The sequence below is a fragment of the Stegodyphus dumicola genome, chromosome 3 (assembly GCF_044657685.1).
Source record: "Stegodyphus dumicola isolate Sdum_Otavi_A_Nest chromosome 3, ASM4465768v1".
In the NCBI taxonomy this organism is placed as follows: domain Eukaryota; kingdom Metazoa; phylum Arthropoda; class Arachnida; order Araneae; family Eresidae; genus Stegodyphus; species Stegodyphus dumicola.
In genome coordinates this window covers 16,616,389-16,635,095 of record NC_140770.1, presented here as the reverse complement: position 1 = coordinate 16,635,095, position 18,707 = coordinate 16,616,389, and the positions used below count along the sequence as shown (strand labels likewise).

Sequence of the window (18,707 nt, the reverse complement as noted above, 5' to 3'; positions counted from 1 at the left end):
AAGATTAACTTAAGTTTGCAAAGTAACATAAAATTTTACTTATCTTTGTAATATTCGGACATCCTTTTCTGGGCCCAGTCTTTAAAGGTACTGCATATAGTAGCTTGATTTATCCTCCTTCTTGTACGGGCTCGCCCTTCAGTGCTTTCCTCTGGAAGCTTCCTTTTCTCACCAGTACGGCCACCCTTGAATACTTTCCTTTTCTCCTCTGCTTGTGGTCTTTGCCGTTTGATGGCAGCTGGTCTTGGCGGAACCGGGAAACTTCTGTCGTGATCCTGCTTGGACCTCGTTGTTGGCCGTTCAAATTTTTCTTGTACTTTTTCCTCCGCCGCTGATGGCCCTTCCGCAGTTCGGCGACTTTTGCTGCGGAGAGTTCTGTCGGATGAGTAGATCTTCCGTTTTAAAGCCGGGTTATAGTTGCCGTCATTTCTCCTGGTCCTCTTCACATACGTCGTCCTTCTCCCTTCTTCATTCTGGGGGTGTTCGTGAACTCTGTTTTCTGGACGGTGGAACGGCTTCTTTTTCTTGTTACCTTCCATTTTTCCGCGGGGCAATTTTCTTTTCACTTGCTTCTGTCTCTCATTGGCTTGCCCTTGTACTTGTCGTTTTTTCACCTCTGGAACTTGTACCTGCGGTGTCTGCCGTGCCGGATCCTGCAAAAGATCTGAAAAGATTTGCATTTTATTACGATCGAAGTAGGGCTTGATTTGATCAATGTTTGCGGAACAGGTTTCACCATTTCTGGCTTTTAACACTACAACAGCGTGAGTTATTTTTTCTATAACATATGGTCCTTCAAATCGTGGAAAAAATTTGGCAGTTTTATCTTCTGGTGCTGAAGAAAGTGAATGCTTAATTTTTAAAACTTCATCCCCTACTTTATAAGTTACTCCCCGTCGTTTCAAATCATAATATAATTTCTGTTTTCTTTGTGCTACTTCCGTATTCTTTTTTGCTTCTTTTATTAGTTTTTCTATATCACCCATTTTAAATTCTGGGGCTCTTTGTTGCACATAAAATAGTTTATCTAACGGTGTTATAATCTTTCTGCCTAGAAATAACTCAGCAGGAGTTTTGCCCGTTGTATCATGTTTTGCGGTCCTAAGGGCGAAAGCAAATTCATTGACATAGTTATCCCAGCTTTTATGAAAATTTTTAACATAACTACGGATAATTTTCACTATATTTCTATTGACCCGTTCCGCTATATTTGATTGCGGCCGATACGGGACCATTTTTAAATGACGTATGCCCAGTTTTTGGCACATGTCTTCAAATATATTACTTACAAATTGAGGACCATTATCCGATATAACTTTTAGGGGCGCCCCGTATTTTAAAATATATTTATTTAAAATAGAATCGGTAACCAATTTCGCGGAGGCTCGTTTTAAGGGAACAATTTCGGTCCATTTACTAAAATGATCAACCATAACAAGGAGATAGCGACTTTTATTTAACTGACTTTTTGGGAAAGGGCCCAATAAATCGATGCCAATTATTTCATTTGGAAATTCGGATTTAATACTATTTAGAAACCCGGCCGGGCGGAAATTACTATAATTAACGGCTTGACATGTTGGGCAGGACTGGACATACGCCCTTGTTAACTTTTGCAGTTCAGGAAAGTAGACTGCCTCGCGTACGCGTTGGATAGTTTTTCGAATACCAGCATGAGAAGCTAAAGGGCTGTCATGGAGCTCATGCAGGATATTTAATCTAAGACTAGCTGGGATAACAGGTCGAAATTCGTTGTTGGAATTCGTAGTTTTTGTGTAGAATAATAGACCATCTATTAGTTCGTAATGGGCCGCCCTATTTCTTATCGCCACAATATCTTGGTGGCTAAAATTTTCAGGATCCTTCAAATACTCATAAATACTTCCAAACTCAGGATCCTTACCCAGTTCGGTTATTACAGTTTCTCGGGAATTTATTGTACACGCTGTAAGCATTGCAACTTTTACGATATTACCCTGTTCGTCAAATTTAATTCGTGATAGGGCATCTGCTACGATATTTTCCTTTCCGGGGGTATGCTTGATTACCAGATTATATTCTTGCAGCTTGAGTGCCCATCTTATTAACCTTGGGGATAAATTTTTCCCTGAGTACAATCTAGTTACCGCCGCATGATCAGAGTATACTGTTATCGGCGCCTTTCCAAAATAGACTCGGAACTTTTGCACTGCTAACAGAACTGCAAGTGCCTCTCTCTCGGTCGCGGAATAGTTTCTTTGTGTTTGATTTAAAGTTCGGCTAAAAAATGCCACGGGCTGCTGATTTTGCGAAAGTACCGCTCCTACCGCATAATCCGAAGCATCCGCTGAAATTTCTAAATTTTCATCCTTTTCAGGAAATTTCAACACAGGGGCTTGCGTTAATGCTTGTTTTAATTTTTCGAAAGCACTATTGGCTTCGGCCGTCCACGAGAATCTTGCCTTTTTCCTTTTTAATTTTAACAATGGCTCAGCGATAGCCGCAAAATCTTTTATAAAGGACCTATAATATGAACAAAGTCCTAGAAAAGAAGAGAGCTTCTTTGCCGTGTTTGGAGTCGGATACTTTTGTACAGCGATTATTTTTGATTCATCTGTCTCGATCCCTTTTTGCGATATTTTGTAACCTAAATATTTTAATTCAGGGGCTGCAAATTTGCACTTTTCGACATTAACTTTTAGACCGACCTCATTTAATAAAGAAAACACCTGTCTTAAATCCTGTACATGTTGGTCTAGATTATCACTAGTAATAATGATATCGTCTAAATAGATAAATGTGGACTTTCCAAGAACAGGTCTTAACACAATGTCCATGCATCGCTGAAATGTTGCTGGGGCCCCTGAAAGGCCAAACGGCATACGCAAAAATGCATAAGTGCCAGACTTGGTTATAAAAGCAGTCTTAGGCACGTCCTCAGGTCTCACCCCTATTTGAAAATAACCAGTCGTTAAGTCTAAAGTCGTCATAAATTTGGTTGATTTTATGTTCCTTAAAATTTCTTCTATGATCGGTAACGGATATACCGGATATTTCGTTATGGAATTTAATTTACGGTAATCAATAGCGAATCTCCACCTTTTTGGATGCTCCAAAGGATAATCATTATTTTTCTTACATGAAACCACCGGGCTAGCAAAACTACTTGAGATGGGCGTTATGATCTTTTTACGTAGCATATCGGTAATATGCCATTCTATAATTTTTTCCTTATTCTTATCACACCGGTATGGTTTTTGACGAACTGGCAACGCATCTCCGGTGTCAATACTATGGTTAGTAACCTGAGTAAATCCTGGAATATCACTAAATAACGAAGCAAATTCACTTACCACTTGTCGGATTCTATCTTGCTCGCCATTAGGCAGGTGGTCAAGATTTAACCTTGGCGGTTCAACCTTTTCTACACGCACTGGTTTCATTGTCAGCTTAAGGGACGCTTCATTAAAATCCAGTGTAGCTTGTGCGTCTGAAAGAAAGTCTATTCCTAAGATCAAATGTGCTTGCAAATTCTTTACTATAAAAAACATCACCTTTACTTGTTCGTCCTTGATACGGATATACAAAGGTACTTTACCTACGCACTTACATTGTTCTCCTTGCGCCGCTAATACTGTCGTATTATCCGCATTATATATGCGGTATTTCCGAAAATACTTTCTAAAAAAGACTTCTGCCACACAGGAACACTGCGCGCCGGTATCCAGGAGTGCGGTGGCTGGGATATTATTCACCAAGACTTCAATCTTCGGAAGAGTCAAATTTTTCACCATTACTGTATTTATCTTGTAGGAAGAGGGGTTTTCGTGGCCTTCGGATTTCTGCACCCTCTCGTCAGCAGAAATCCGTTTTAGTTTAAATTATTTTTCCTTTCCGTGCTTTCCTTCTTTTTCCCCTGGCCTTGAGACTTTTTCCTGGGTTGCTATTGAACTGTCGATGTTCGCCGGCTGTTTTTGAATGCTCGGGTTTCCTTGCCCACTGATTCGCTTTTTCTCCGTAGCCGTATGCTTGAGTTTGCTGTAGTCTTGGCATACCAAATTGGTTTCGCTGTTGATATTGGCGTCTTCTTTCGACGTCCGCCGTTCTTCTACTTTCAAACTGGATTGCTAGCTCAAATAACTTTTCCAGTGTAGTCGGATTTCTTAATTCAATAAAGTCTTGCACTTGGGGCAGTAACCTCGGCAAAATCACTTGAATTATTTCAGGATCCGGACGGTTTCCATACAAGAGCTTGAAAACGTGAATTTTTCTTAAAATAAAGCTCGAGAGGTTTTCGATTCTTTGTTGATATATACTAAAAAGTTCCGTTTCTAATTTCGCACGATCCCTTACAACAGGGAAGGCTTTTAGTAGGGCAGTCTTGAAATTTTCGTAAGTATAGGTGGGACTTCCTGCTTGACCCAAGAGACTTCTGCCGATACATTTGAACCAGTTAAGCGCTTGGCCCCTCAAAGCGCTGGTAGCTAAGGTAACTTTTTGAAACTCGTGCACGGGGTAGAGCATGAAGTGGTCATCCAATTTTTCCAAAAAACTGGTTACCGGTGAGTTTCCATTAAACGTTGCTTCTGGTTTCATCGAAGCGCGCATGGTCTGGACGATGTAACCGAATCCTTCCAGGGCGGCAGCTGGCATTTCTGGATTCTGAGCCGTTTCTGCAGGCAGCACAGGTTCTTCTTGAAACTCGGCCATAGTTATTCTTCTTCGTTGGGCGCAACTATCAGGTTCTATATTCCTTCTAACCTTCTTCGGGAACATACAAGGACCTGACTCGGAACAGAGAGCTTACTAAAGCTATGTTCACTAATTGTGGTAAGTAGACAGGATACAGAGGAAGGGTATACAAAACCCTTTATTTTTCTCTATATACAATAACTTCCGTACTTCGGAATACACTGACCCTCCACTCGGGGTCTAACGTAAAAAATATAAAAATAAAACTAAACTCTAATTTAACTTTAGAATAATACACGTGGAAGATTGGCCTTATAATAACAGGAAGCGTATGTAGCACAGAGACTGTGAACACTACAATACGTTCAATTTATCAAGAGGATTAAAACCTCTGGCCTGGAAGGCAAATAGCAACTGCGTAACTTCTAAGGTAAGCGGCCTGCTTCGAACTCGCTGCTTCCTCTCTCTCGCTTGGCAAAAAGCCACAACTTAAGTACTTGGCGTTCGCCAGACAAACTTTGCATAAAAACCTTCACGCTTATAATTCTGGCCGGAAGTAGAAAATAAGAAGTGATAGTAAAGATTTAAAATAAAATAAACGTTAGTAAAACTTAAGATCCTTACATGGTTTACTTTAACACTGAAACCTATGGCGTTTGTATCACATAACTCTTCTTAATTATTAAATGTGATACTTTGTATAGTGATGAGATTATAAAAACCACAGTTTTTCCAAATAAGATTTAATATATTTAATTAAAGCACTTTTTACTGCACTTCGCGCATTTTTTTCACGCGTAATTCTTGTACAAACATCTTTACTTTGGTAAAACGGTAAAAACTCTAAGCACAAAATTTATGAACTTTGCTTAAAAATAAAGTAAAATTAAATAAGATTGATAGTTCGCGATGCTTTGAAATAAATAAGGTAAAATTAAACAAGATCTGATAATTTTTTTTTTAATTTAATGAACATTTTCAGGCAGTGATTTTCCAAACTATAATAACATTACAAAAACGATCATATTTATTTGATTATATGATCATTTAATTATTAACATTAAAGTGGATTAGTTATTTAAATAACTCATAAAATTCGGAGGATAAAATTTTCTGAGCGTAATGAAGGGGAAAAAAGATAAAATAAAATCTAGAAGCACTCAGATTTTATATTACGCCCATAAGGAACCTTTTTTAAAAGTTTTGTGTGTTACCTATATTTATTGAATATCATGTTCTTCGCCCGTAAACCACATACATTTGTAAACAGCATATCTTTAGAATTTCCGCACTGGAGATAAAACTGTTATTTTCCGTACAGTGCTCCCTCTGAACTCGTTGAGTTTGTTAATCAACAATTCCTTAAAGTTTTACAAAATGTGAAATAGATTAAAACAAATTCGAAATTCGGCCGTCCAAGATGCCCATGTTCGGGTGGAGGATTACATTATTCAAAATTTGATGGCTCTAGATACTGTCGTTTTTGTCACATTGCGAGAAACATACATGTATTCATGCAGATTCTTCATTATTTAATTTCTTTACATATAACATAGGGCGATAATATTTGGTAACAACAATCTGGAAGGAGACGCGGACATTTATAGTAAAACAGCGAAAAATGACGCTTCGAAACTAACAGCCTTTCTAGACTACCACCCCTTTGGGCTAATAAATTAAATTAACACTAAATGAAAAAAATCTTATGCAGAACTATAAATAAATTTTAAAAAATAATCAGTATAAAATACAAGCAAAATTAATTATTACGGTTAAATACAATTTTAATATTACTATTAAATGCATAAAAATTTTTAAGTGTCAAAGTGTTTATCACTATGATAACTTATGAAATATAATTGAAATAAAATTTCTTTATAGAAATTGTGCTATAATACTCATCTATAATTTAAAAAAAAGCAGCACAATTTAGAATTTTAAACAAAACTTTCAAAAATTCGTTTTTAAATATTTTAGTATTTTTTACTTATTTACACCAATAAAAAGCATAAAAATTGCTTGTTTGAAATTTTCTATTAGATCAGATTTAAAATATTATTTTCTCAAAGAAGTAGTTACAAATTTCCTTACAGCATATGAAAAGCTAAAAAAATATCCAGTCCTGAAAGCATGCAATAGCTTTATAATTATTTGGAAAGTTAATTAGGCTTGATAAATATGCAAAATTTTTAAAAATCAATCTCAATTTCAAAAATAAAAATATGTAGAAATTCTAATTTGTGATATGCGGCGCTACAACCAGCTTTTTCTTGACAATTATACACGCTGCAATAGGCAACCAATGTTAAATGTCTGCAAGTCGTCCCTACTCCTCCGGATGTGATCAAGGTGACAGCCGGCAACGCCTCAGACGAGGGAGAAAACCCGTTTGGGTTAGTCTATTTCTTATAAGGTCCATGATCCGCAGACATACGGATAGAAGTTGAACATTGTTGAACTCCATCCGTATGTCATCTGTCGCCGCACATCGACCGGATTGCAGATGTCAATCAAAGTGAAGTCGCTGACTGATTGGAGAAACGCATAAACACCGCAACGCATACGCAGCAGTGGAAACGGGCCTTTAGGCTCATATCACCCACGCATTTGTTTCACATAAACAACTGTTTCGGGCAATTTTTCTGCCTGATTTACTATTGAAAGAAAGACGCGCAATATTTTCCTTTCTTTCGAAAAAAATTGCAGGTTGTTCGTTTTCAACCAATCAGATATTACTAGTTTCGAATGCTATCAACTTGTTTTTAGTGGAGAACCAGTTTTCCCTGTATGAACCAAGGAGGTTAGAATTTAATCCCAAAGCGATCTGTGGTGACGTGTTGTGACAAAGCAGAAAATTTGTTCCAAACAGTTGTTCTTCCGAACACACATCCTTCTGTTTCCTTAAAGGTGAGCCCACCAGCGGCCGAGCGGTAAAGTCGCTGAACACTGGTAGTTCGGTCCTAGGTTCGAATCCCGGGAACGGGCTGGCTGCATGGGTGTTTTCGTGGTTTTCCCCATGTGTAACGTGCACACGAGCCAGTTCCCCTTAGAAAGTCCTCCACGAAAGCATCCCTCCCCTTAGGCAGATAGCCCTCGAGGCTTTGCCGTAATTAAATAACCTAATCTAACCTTAAAGGTGAGACTCATCTCCCCCCAGTTATGGTGCCAACTAATGGCGAAGTGGTTAAAGCGTTGAATACTGGTTGCTCGAACTGCTTAGAATTTATGACGCATATTTAATTTTTCATCAAAATTTATTTATACAATAAGCTTTCTTTGTTGGAGGAATATCTTTTTCGGATGATACTTCATTTATTTTGAAATACATTTATAAATTATTTCATTGAAATTACTACTTCCAAATAATTATTTAAAATTTAAAAAACGCATTTCTCTTTAATCTGTATTGCATAATGTTGTCAATTTAACTATATTTACTAATACAACTATATATTTATTAATATAACTAATACAACTATATAACAAAATTTTCGAAGTTAAAAAAAAATGTTCGAGTATAGAGTCCTTTTGCACAAAATATTCAGATAACAAATTTACGATTTTAATTTTTTAAGGTTTATATTGGACTCATTAATAAATTTATTTAATTAAAGCTGTTACATTCGTTAATGTTTATTTTCAGTTATTCCAACTTTACTCCAACATGCTGTGCCGAACATAATATCCGACGTAAAAAGAGAAAGCATATAGAAACTTCAGGATGGAAATTTCAAGCTGATCCAAAAATAATTCGGAAAAGGAATTTTGATCCATGGAGCCGCAGTATGCCGTCAACCCAAGAAAAACAAAAAAGAATAACAGAAATTGACGAATTGCTGGAAGAAACAAAGAAAACCCTCTTGGAGAACCTAGAAAATGTACATATATGTAAATTTAAAATTCTATGCAATTATTTATTAGGAAATTTCGGTAGGATAATGATTGTTTTTAAGAATATTCTTATTTTTCATATAAGAAAGGTAAGACATAAAAGTTTTCGTGAATTACTATATTTTTCTTTTCATCTAATCAAATTTCATTTGCTCAATCCGCAGAATTCGATGCTTTCGTTTGTCCATTTGTAGAGACATTAAGTTAATTGGAAAAGCCGGAGAGATGAAAAATTAGCAATCGCCTTCGCCGGGAATCGAACCACTGACCTCTGAAATACCGGCCCAGCGTGCACAACCACTACACCACGAAAGACGTTAGGAGGAAGGGAGAAATACCTTATACATTTTAAACTCAATTGTTCAATCAATATGAGTTTAATGAAATAGTAAAGCTTTCCGAATGGTCACCAAGGCTGCGTTCATACTATTGCCTAAATAGCATTTATATCAGCAGTTATTAAGTTCTATGTATCATAAAAGCGTCCACATTAAAAAAACTTCGCGATTTACCGTCCAAGCCACAGTTAATGGGGAAGGCGAATCTTGCTCATCTTAAAACACTCGCCCCACATCTCCAGGGAATTTTAAATTTACCTTCACATCTTTTATTATCAGCCATTTGCAGTTTTAAAATGCGCTGTTACCATATTAAAATGCTAGATAGTTTCACACATAAATAAGTTAAAACATTATCAAACATTAAGAATGTTAAATTTTTCTGTCAAATACGATGCTTTTTTAAATCTTAACATGGCTACCAAAATATAGGACTTCAATGAAGTGGAAAATGACATTTCGCTGTAAAATGGTCGGTTTTCCCTATTTACGTCAGCCTTGGTATACATTTTAAAAGTAGGGAATTCCGTTGTGACCAAAAATGCTTTATGTTTGGGCGCTTGCGAAAATCCCTATCCTAGTGTAAAGATGATGCAGTTTCTGAACACTTATCGGAAAGCTTTTGACAGGGTATGGCATCGATGCCTTATTTACAAATTAGTCACTCTCAATTTTCCAGATCATTTTATTCGCTTAATAGCCTCTTTTCTCAGCAACAGAACATTCAGAATCAAAATCGGTACTGCTTACTCAACCACCCGAGTAATCAAATGCTGGTGCCCCACAGGGGTCGTCACTTTCGCCGTACCTTTTTAATATTTATACACAAGACATCCCTAAAGACCCTTCTGTTCATCTTGTACTCTTTGCCGATGACACCGCCATACTTACTACAGCCTGCATAATTATCGTCGTAAGAAACCAACTCCAAAACTATCTCATAAAACTGGAAAAATGGCTCGCCGTTTGGAGGATTAAAATTAACACCGATAAAACCAAGGCAATAATTTTCCGTAAGGGAAACATGAAATACTATCCTCCACCCCCTGAAATATTTGACGAAGAAATAGACTGGATTAATGAAACCAAATACCTTGGAGTCACCCTTGACCAAAAACTTACCTTCAGAACCCACTTCCGGTCCGTAGTACAAAAATTTAAAATCACCACAGCTACTATGCGACCTCTTGGTAGAAAAAGCAACTTATCTACTACAAACAAATTAACTCTATATCGCTCCATACTTCGCCCAGCCCTCCTTTATGCAGCACCGATCTGGGGACATACAACTAAAACCAATATTAAACAATTACAAAGTCTACAAAATAAAATTCTACGAGAAATTATCAATGCTCCTTGATATATTCCAAACACCTACATTGACAGAGACCTTCAAATCGAACTTATTCAAGAGTATATTAAACGATTATCGGTCAACTTCTTTTATTCAGTACAAACCCACAGTAATAGTCTTATTAGGACTCTCAAACACTCCCCGCATCCCAGTGAAAAACATCTGTCCCCAAGTGACATCCTACCCGCATAAGATTTACAACCTTAATTGACTCATTCACGCTAAACTGACTCTGCAGTTTACCACCTGCGGCTAAATCTTATAACGACACTGAACTTACCCCCCCCCCCCTTTTTCGCCGTCGCTAGCGCGGAACTGACTCTCTTTTTCCGCTTCCTACTCTTTCTCCTCCTACCTGATTCTTATGAGACGTCGAGTAAAAAGATGTTTCTACATCTTGATACTCGAGAATAAAATACGATCTGTGTGTGTGTGAGCACTTATCGTAGTATGGTTGGGAAGAAGCAATGATTTCCACTTAAGCAACAGCAATAAAATTTCGTAGTTTGCAATAGACTCAAAGTCAGTAGCTGTGGAACTAAAGAAAAAGATTAGCAATTCAGGGCAAATGAGGGTTTTCTGGTCAGGTGCTGGCATTACCTGTAGAATCTCCTGTCTATTTGGACATGTAGTGAAGGAGGAGTCAGGAGTGAAGGAGGACAATGTAGTGAAGATTTAATTATAGACGATGAAGAGAAGATGAATGAGTGATGTGTAATCTCAGAGTACAAGTTTACTGGGTAAGAAGCAAGGCGATTTTCAGACCATACAAATTTAAAATAATTTCCGAAGCAGTTGGAATGAAAATTAAAAAAAGAATACTAACTTTTACAATTAAAGCAAAACATACAAAATATTATAGGAATTACTTGATGGTGGATTGTAGTAAGGGAATTAGTTGTTATTTATTTTATTAAGCACTGGATCAGTTGACAGGAGCCTGATCAAGGACGACCAAGAACAACTGCTTCGCCAGCAAAACCTGCGTCACCGAGCAACAACTGCATCGTCGCAACAGGCGACAGCGACCGCTTTCTGTCGTTGTGGGCTTTAAGAATACGCGAAGCGATTACAAGAGATTTGCTTTTAGACTTTCAGGCTGCCACAGGAACTCGAATTAGCTGTTCTACTGCAGCACGAAAGCTTAGGAGGTTGGACTGTATACGATAAAACCAATGTTTTTTATGTCCCACTTACTCCAGCTTCTAGAGGGGCCCGTTTAAACTGGTGCTCTAGTCATATTCAATGGAGCCAAGACGACTGGGCCCAAGTATTGTTTACTGACGAATCCAGATATAGTCTGAACAGTGATTCTAAACGTATTTATGTTCTAGACAGATGAAGGAACACACAACTTGCCTTCCCTTGGACGTAAAAAATCCCATTTCCTCGGTGTAATAGTTTTGGAAGGAATCACGACAATTAGCCGCACCAAGCTGCATGCCCTTCAAGGAGGTTCTGTAACCACTCAGAGATACGTAGACGAGGTATTTGGAATTCCAAATTTGACTGTTTGGGGCTGCAGTTAGCTTCTAGAGATTTTGCTAATGGATGACAATGCTCGTCCTCATGGAGCATAAGTGGTGTGAGAATACGTGCAAACAGACGATATCACTAGAATGAATTAGTCACTTTTGAACTTGAAAGTTTCACCGGACTTAAATCCAATTCAGTATGTGTGGGATGCCTTAGGGTGGCGAATTTCCAGTGCTCTAAATTCCTTCCCGGACCCTCTGGAAGCTGAAAAATGCACTTTTAGAAGAGTGGCGTGTAGTTATACAAGATATGATCAACACTTTGCTAAAGTCTATGAAATCAAGATGTGAAGTTGTAGGATCTAATTTTCTTTGCTATCATACAGTATAACTAGATCTAATTAAGTGTCGTACCTGGCGAATTCTCTCACAGGCGTTGAGATGAACACAACCTGAAAAAGGGTGTAAAAGACTCTTTTATTGACCCCAAACTATTTACCAGACGGCCTTACGTGTTTATACAAAACATTTACACTTGCGGTGAGAACTTAAAAGATAGTGCAACGCTAAATTTAAAGGTAAAGAGTAGCGTGAGACTACACAATTCAATTTGAACTAACAGGTTGACTCAAAAAACCTACACCGGCAGGATACTAGCTTGATGGCAAGAATGCGTAGCCGCTATTAAAGATTCACAGCTGGTAGAAACAAACAAACATGCGCTCGCAATAAAGAAATCAAGCACTGTCTAACCTTTTCACTCCAATAGTATAAATACTCTTGTTCATTCTACTCAATTTACATCCTAGAGAGGAAACGCGAAAGATCCTGGAGAGGAAATAAGAGAATTCAGGAAAGGCTTGGAGAGACATTAGGATTTTTTGGAAGCAGGAGATGTGAAAAACGAGCAATGCCCTCACCGGGACTCGAACCACGGACCTCTCCAATACGCGTCGAGCATGCTGACCAATACACTACGAAGGCATGCTACCGTCTTTTTCCGAAAATAAGACACTGTCTTACTTTCTTTTTTGGTCCAAAATACGCGCTAAGGCTTATTTTCGGGGGAGGGTAAAAAATAAAAGCATATTTATACATTTTTATTTAATATTTATTTTACACAGAATACAGAAATTTAAATTTATTCAATTACAGTCATGTCATCTTCTTCTGGAACATCGTCATAAATAAAATTCTGAATTATATTCTGATTTTCTTCCAAATCCATTTCCTGTTGAATCATTGGTCCGAATCTCTCACGTCTTGCGATATAGCTATCGTTAAATGAATACTTCTTGTCTAAGCAGCCTGTTCGTAGTGCATTAGAAACATCACTATCAGTTATTTTGTCCCATGAATTTTTTACCCATCAATCACCCCTTTCGATTTTCGACTCATTCTGTGGGGGTTGGAAAAAGGTCGCTGCGTCGTATGTGTCTCGGGGGTTACGGTTCAGCCCAAATTTCACCCTGACGAGAGTCTGCTGACGCTAACGGATGACGATGCCTTTCCTGTGAACGTATCTCTCTCGGGGCAAACGGTGAACTGGTTAAGATAAATTCCAAGAATTAATTTGAAACGAACTGTAGAGGTAAACAATTAATTTCTCGGAATATTTTGTTTCAAACATTTCTCTGAAATACGAGTATTAGAAAAGCTAAACATATTATTACTTATACTTAATAAATCAACAGCATTTTTTAACGAATCCTTTTTGTCACATTATTTTAACTAGAGATTATTTTAGGGGGATGTCTTATTTTACAAAAAGTTCCGAAAATCACGATAGTGCTTATTTTCGGAGGATGTCTTATTTTACAAAAAGTTCCGAAAATCACGATAGGGCTTATTTTCGGAGGATGTCTTATTTTACAAAAAGTTCCGAAAATCACGATAGGGCTTATTTTCGGAGGATGTCTTATTTTCAGAAAAAGACGGTAAGGAGGAGGGAGAAATACCTTATAGGTTCATAAAATAAAATAATTATTGGTAAAAATAAGCAGAACCCTATAAAGTGCCGTAGTTCAAGGTGACCGAGCACCATATTAAAAGGAAATTTCCACGAAATGTGACTCAATTTTTGTATCATTTCCCAATTTCCATAAATTTGGTTTTAATTTAAATGTTTTCCTAATAATCAACCGTCAAACATTGTAATTTATGTTAACTAAAGCTTTTGTACAAATTTCTGTTAATAATTTTTCATTAAGTATCAGTTACGTTATATTTCTGTCAGTATCCTTTAATTTTGATGACCAGTGTATGTTGTAAATCACGGTTAGAGGGATTGCTGGGAAAAATAAAAAGGCTCCCGTCTAACCTGAAAAATGACCACATCTGAATTTGTCTGGCATTCTACAACGGTTGCTTTACACCAAAATTTTTATCTGTCAACATGTCGAGACATTAGTTTTTTTTTTCGATGCGGGAGACGGGGAAAATGAGCAACCTGGACCTCTTGAATATGCGCCGAGTGTGCTGACCGTTACACCACGAAGGCATGCTTGAAAAGAAGGAGAAAATACCTCATAAACCTATGCAAAAAATGCGAATTTTAGAAGATGTAGATGTCAATCAAATTCTCACTGTGCATGGAAGGTTCTCTGTTTACTTAAAAGGTTCCACCTCCAGGAAAATAATACAGTCAAAAGTCGTTAATCCGGACTCGTCGGGACTTCGGCGATTCCGGATTATCGATTTTTCCGGATTATAGATCATCAGTTTAAATCTGGTAAGATGGCATGCAGAAATTATAAAATTAAAAATATGAAACCGTAATTTATGAAATAAAGAACAATTATGATTATTTGTTTACTTTATTAAACATTTCTTTCAATGTAAGTTGTTTCGTTTTATGTGATAATACTTTATCTTTAATTCTATAAACAGACATAATTTCTTGTTCAGTTACAAAGTTCCGCTGTTCAAGTCCTGTAATTGCTGTGTCGAGAATACCGACTAATTTGTCAATCGAAATTTTTTCGTTTTCAATAACCTCTGTGTGACTTTCTTCACTATCGGAAGCAAATTATAATGACGAGGAATTTGATTTAAATCATATCAAAGACGGAATACATCGAGATGAAATACTACATTTAGTAAGGAATTACAAATAAAATGAAAACATCTGCCCTGAAGATAAGGATAGTGCTGACAGATCAACTTCCAATTCATTGCGCGCGGCGGCGTTAAAGATAAACAAAGTTTAGATAATTAAGACACAATAACACGCCGAATAAATACTAATTCAGAAGTCAAACAACAAAAATCAGCGTTATATTTACAAAATTTTCACAGGACTAGTTTCGATGGTTTTACCGAACCACCATCTTCAGCTGCAAAACCGCAAAAACCATCGAAACTAGTCCTGTGAAAATTTTGTAAATATAACGCTGATTTTTGTTGTTTGACTTCTGAATTAGTAAAGTTTAGATAAACAAACGTTAAAGTTTAGATAAACAAAGGATATGCCTTTATCCATTTTTTGCAGCAATTCCACTTTTTGTTTAATAGACTTCGAAACATACTTTCGCTTTGCATATCCTTTACATATTAGTGAATATATATCAGAAATTCTATTTGACATAATCGAAAGTTCAAGCTTACTTTTATAAAATTGCTCTAACAGTCTGCAAAGAATAATAAGCCGTATCCAATTCGAAGATTAAGGAACAACGCAATCTGCAACATTAACTGAATTAGATAATTTTAGCTTAGCTTATACCGTCCGTTATACATTAAACGCGCATTCGTAAACGTATTTTGCGCCCACGCATATTCGCAGATGTAAAGGTCTTACGTGCATGCGTCAATGTGACGCATGCGCAGAAAATTTGTAGCATTATAGTATTATAGATTATTCCGGATTATGGGTGTCCGAGTTAACGACTTTTGACTGTATATGTAAAGTTTGTAATAAATTCGGCCATTCAGAGCACTTCGTAGAGGACTGTTGCCTGACAGCAAGTGTTAGAGGAAAATTTACAAAGTTTGGAGATTTATCTAGTAACTATAAACTGTTTAGGAAATTTGCAAGAGAAATTATGCAAATTATGAATGCGAATAAGAGGAATATTGGTATCGAGATATAACAAAGCAGAAAATCATATTGAAAACAGATGTGATTGAAGTAAACTTATAAATTTAAGATGAATTTTGATAATATAAAGAAAATTTGATTGATAATAATTGAAAGTAAAATTTAAGATTTAAAACTTAGGAAAAAACACAGAAATGGAAAAGATATATCTATATACTAATTTCACCGATAGTGTTTGGAAAGTATGTATCTGCTTTATGTGTTTGATTTTGTTTCTTTTCTTTACTTTTTTTTGGGGGGGGGGAAGGTAGCCCTTTTTGTTTTCTTTCTTTTAAGTTTTTTATGTTCGTTTTGAGTGGTTGTATGAGCTGAACTTATTACCAGATGTTTATCAAGTTTTTTCCGTTATGTAAACATTTATTTTGTTATGTTTCTTTACTTAACGTTCGTTTGTTGCTGGAATGGTCTGTCCCCTCATAGCCATATAGCAGGCCTCGCCTGCTAGGTGGGCTGGGGGCCAGTGCTTAGAATTAACTAACTAAAAAACCTTATAAAAGCTCTTGCTAAAATATATCTGCTGAGGCTCTTTATGGCTGATTTTTTGTTAATTAATTCGGAACTCAGTTCTTGATAATGTATTCAAGCATAATTTGCATTATTTTGAGTACCTAAATGGATCTAATCGTTGCAAATAACCATTTCGCTCTTTTCATCGTGGTCCGACGGCACCTACGAGGTATTCAGCTATTATACTGATTTTTCTCGGATTCAAAGGTACAGTCAAAAGTCGTTAATTCGGACACCCATAATCCGGAATGATCTATAATTCGGACCTCAAAGCTGAAAACTTTCTGCGCATGCGTCGCGTTGACGCACGCGCGTAAGACCTTTACCGCTGCGAATATGCGTGTGCGCGTACGCAAAATACGTTTACGAATGCGCGTTTAATGTATAACGGACGGGATAAGCTAAGCTAAAATTATCTAATTATCTATTTCAGTTAATGTTGCAGATTGCGTTGTTCCTTAATCTTCGAATTGGATCCGGATTATTATTTTTTGCAGACTGTTAGAGCAATTTTATAAAAGTAAGCTTGAACTTTCGATATATATTTACTAATATGTAAAGGATATACAAAGCGAAAGTATCTTTCGGAGTCCATTAAACAAAAAGTGGAATTGCTGCAAAAAATGGATAAAGGCATATCCTTTGTTTATCTTTAACGCCGCGGCGGCGTGCAATGAATTGGAAGTTGATTTGTCAGCACTATCCTTATCTTAAGAGCAGATGTTTTTATTTTATTTGGCTTATAATTGCTTACTCAATGTAGTATTTCATCTCGATGTACTCCGTCTTTGATATGATTTAAATCAAATGCCTCGTCATTATAATTCGCTTCCGATAGCGAAGAAAGTGACATAGGTTATTGAAAACGAAAAAATTTCGATTGACAAATTAGTCGGTATTCTCGACACAGCAATTATAGAACTTGAACAGCGGAACTTTGTAACTGAACAAGAAATTATGTCTGTTTATAGAATTAAAGAGAATGTATTATCACATAAAAAACGAAGCAACTGAAACAACTTTCATTGAAAGAAATGTTTAATAAAGTAAACAAATAAATATTAAGCTTTTTTTTTGTAAATTTTGATACCCTTTAGATCATAATTGTTCTTTATTTCATAAATTACGGTTTCATATTTTTAATTTTATAATTTCTGCATGCCATTTTACCAGATTTAAACTGATGATCTATAATCCGGAAAAATCGATAATCCGGAATCGCCGAAGTCCCGACGAGTCCGGATTAACGACTTTTGACTGTACTACAGGAAAAAAGTAAAAAATCTTTCAGTGCATTTTCCCCCCTAGTTGCTTGTTGATCCAACTCATGACTGTTTTTTGACCTAATTGTTGGTTGTGAAACTATGAAACTACGTCCTTTCAACTACTGCCTTGTTAGAGGCGTACAGCTGTAGTGTAGAATGTTGAGAAGCAAAATAATAATAATATAAGCAAATATATGGTAGTAAGATGATATACTCGTTAGCACTATATCAAGTCGCAGTTTGACAAGTTTTGTACATGTAAATGTTGGAGATAGCTAGCGTTGGATAGTCATACAAGAGAACTACACTTTGATTTGATCACTTTCTTCTGTATTTTGAGCGTCTACCCATCATATTTATTCAGTCATTTATACACCAACGTCTTGCATCACAACTCTTTAAAAATGAATGATGACTACAGAATGATACTTATTCATTTTTGCTTTATGTACTGTTTTGCTTTAAATACTCTTTTGCAAGAGTGCAAAAACATTTATATATATTTTTGCTTTATTAATAGCTCTTGGAAATATCCTGGGGTTTTACTAATTGCTCCTTTAACGTACAAGCCTTTGCATGAGGTTGCTGTTGCTATTTTTAATGACATTTTTGCAAAGAACCTTTTTTTCCCCACGATTATTTCTTGAGTTGTTATTCACTTGAATTTCGAATGTCTTCGATAATAATCATACTTCTAATAAATTTTAACTGAACTTACAGTTAAAATCGATTACATAACTTCATTTTCTTTAATTTCTAGGTGAAATCAAAGCTTGAAAGATCTTCGAATCTATTGCCACAAGAATGCGAAACGACATCCAAGAAGTCGAGGTAAAAATAGCATCAAACCATTTTTAAAATAAAATTACAGTTAATCCTTAATGTTTCGCTTACAGATCATTCTTATTACACAAAAGGGGAAAACAGTACGAGATAACTGATATTTGAGCTATGACAAAAAATCAGAAACGTTTTTCTACCTTTCATTCTTGGAAATTTAATGCATCTATGCAACAGCTTAAATGAGTATTATATGCATACTCATCTAAGATGCTGTATATTATAGAACAGTTGATGATAACAAAAGTACGAAAAAATGCGATTAAA

General features: G+C 36.4%; 1 protein-coding gene across 2 annotated transcripts in view; it reads left to right on the top strand.

Moving 5' to 3' along the window:
• Nucleotides 1–18,707, top strand: part of LOC118193927 (uncharacterized) — a 53,946-nt gene that overhangs the window by 10,367 nt on the left and 24,872 nt on the right. For both annotated transcript variants that reach the window (XM_035365096.2, XM_035365089.2), the window contains exons 2-3: nucleotides 8,315–8,549; nucleotides 18,361–18,431. In XM_035365096.2, coding sequence (XP_035220987.1) covers nucleotides 8,315–8,549; nucleotides 18,361–18,431 — 306 coding nt within the window. The remainder of the gene's footprint in view (nucleotides 1–8,314; nucleotides 8,550–18,360; nucleotides 18,432–18,707) is intronic.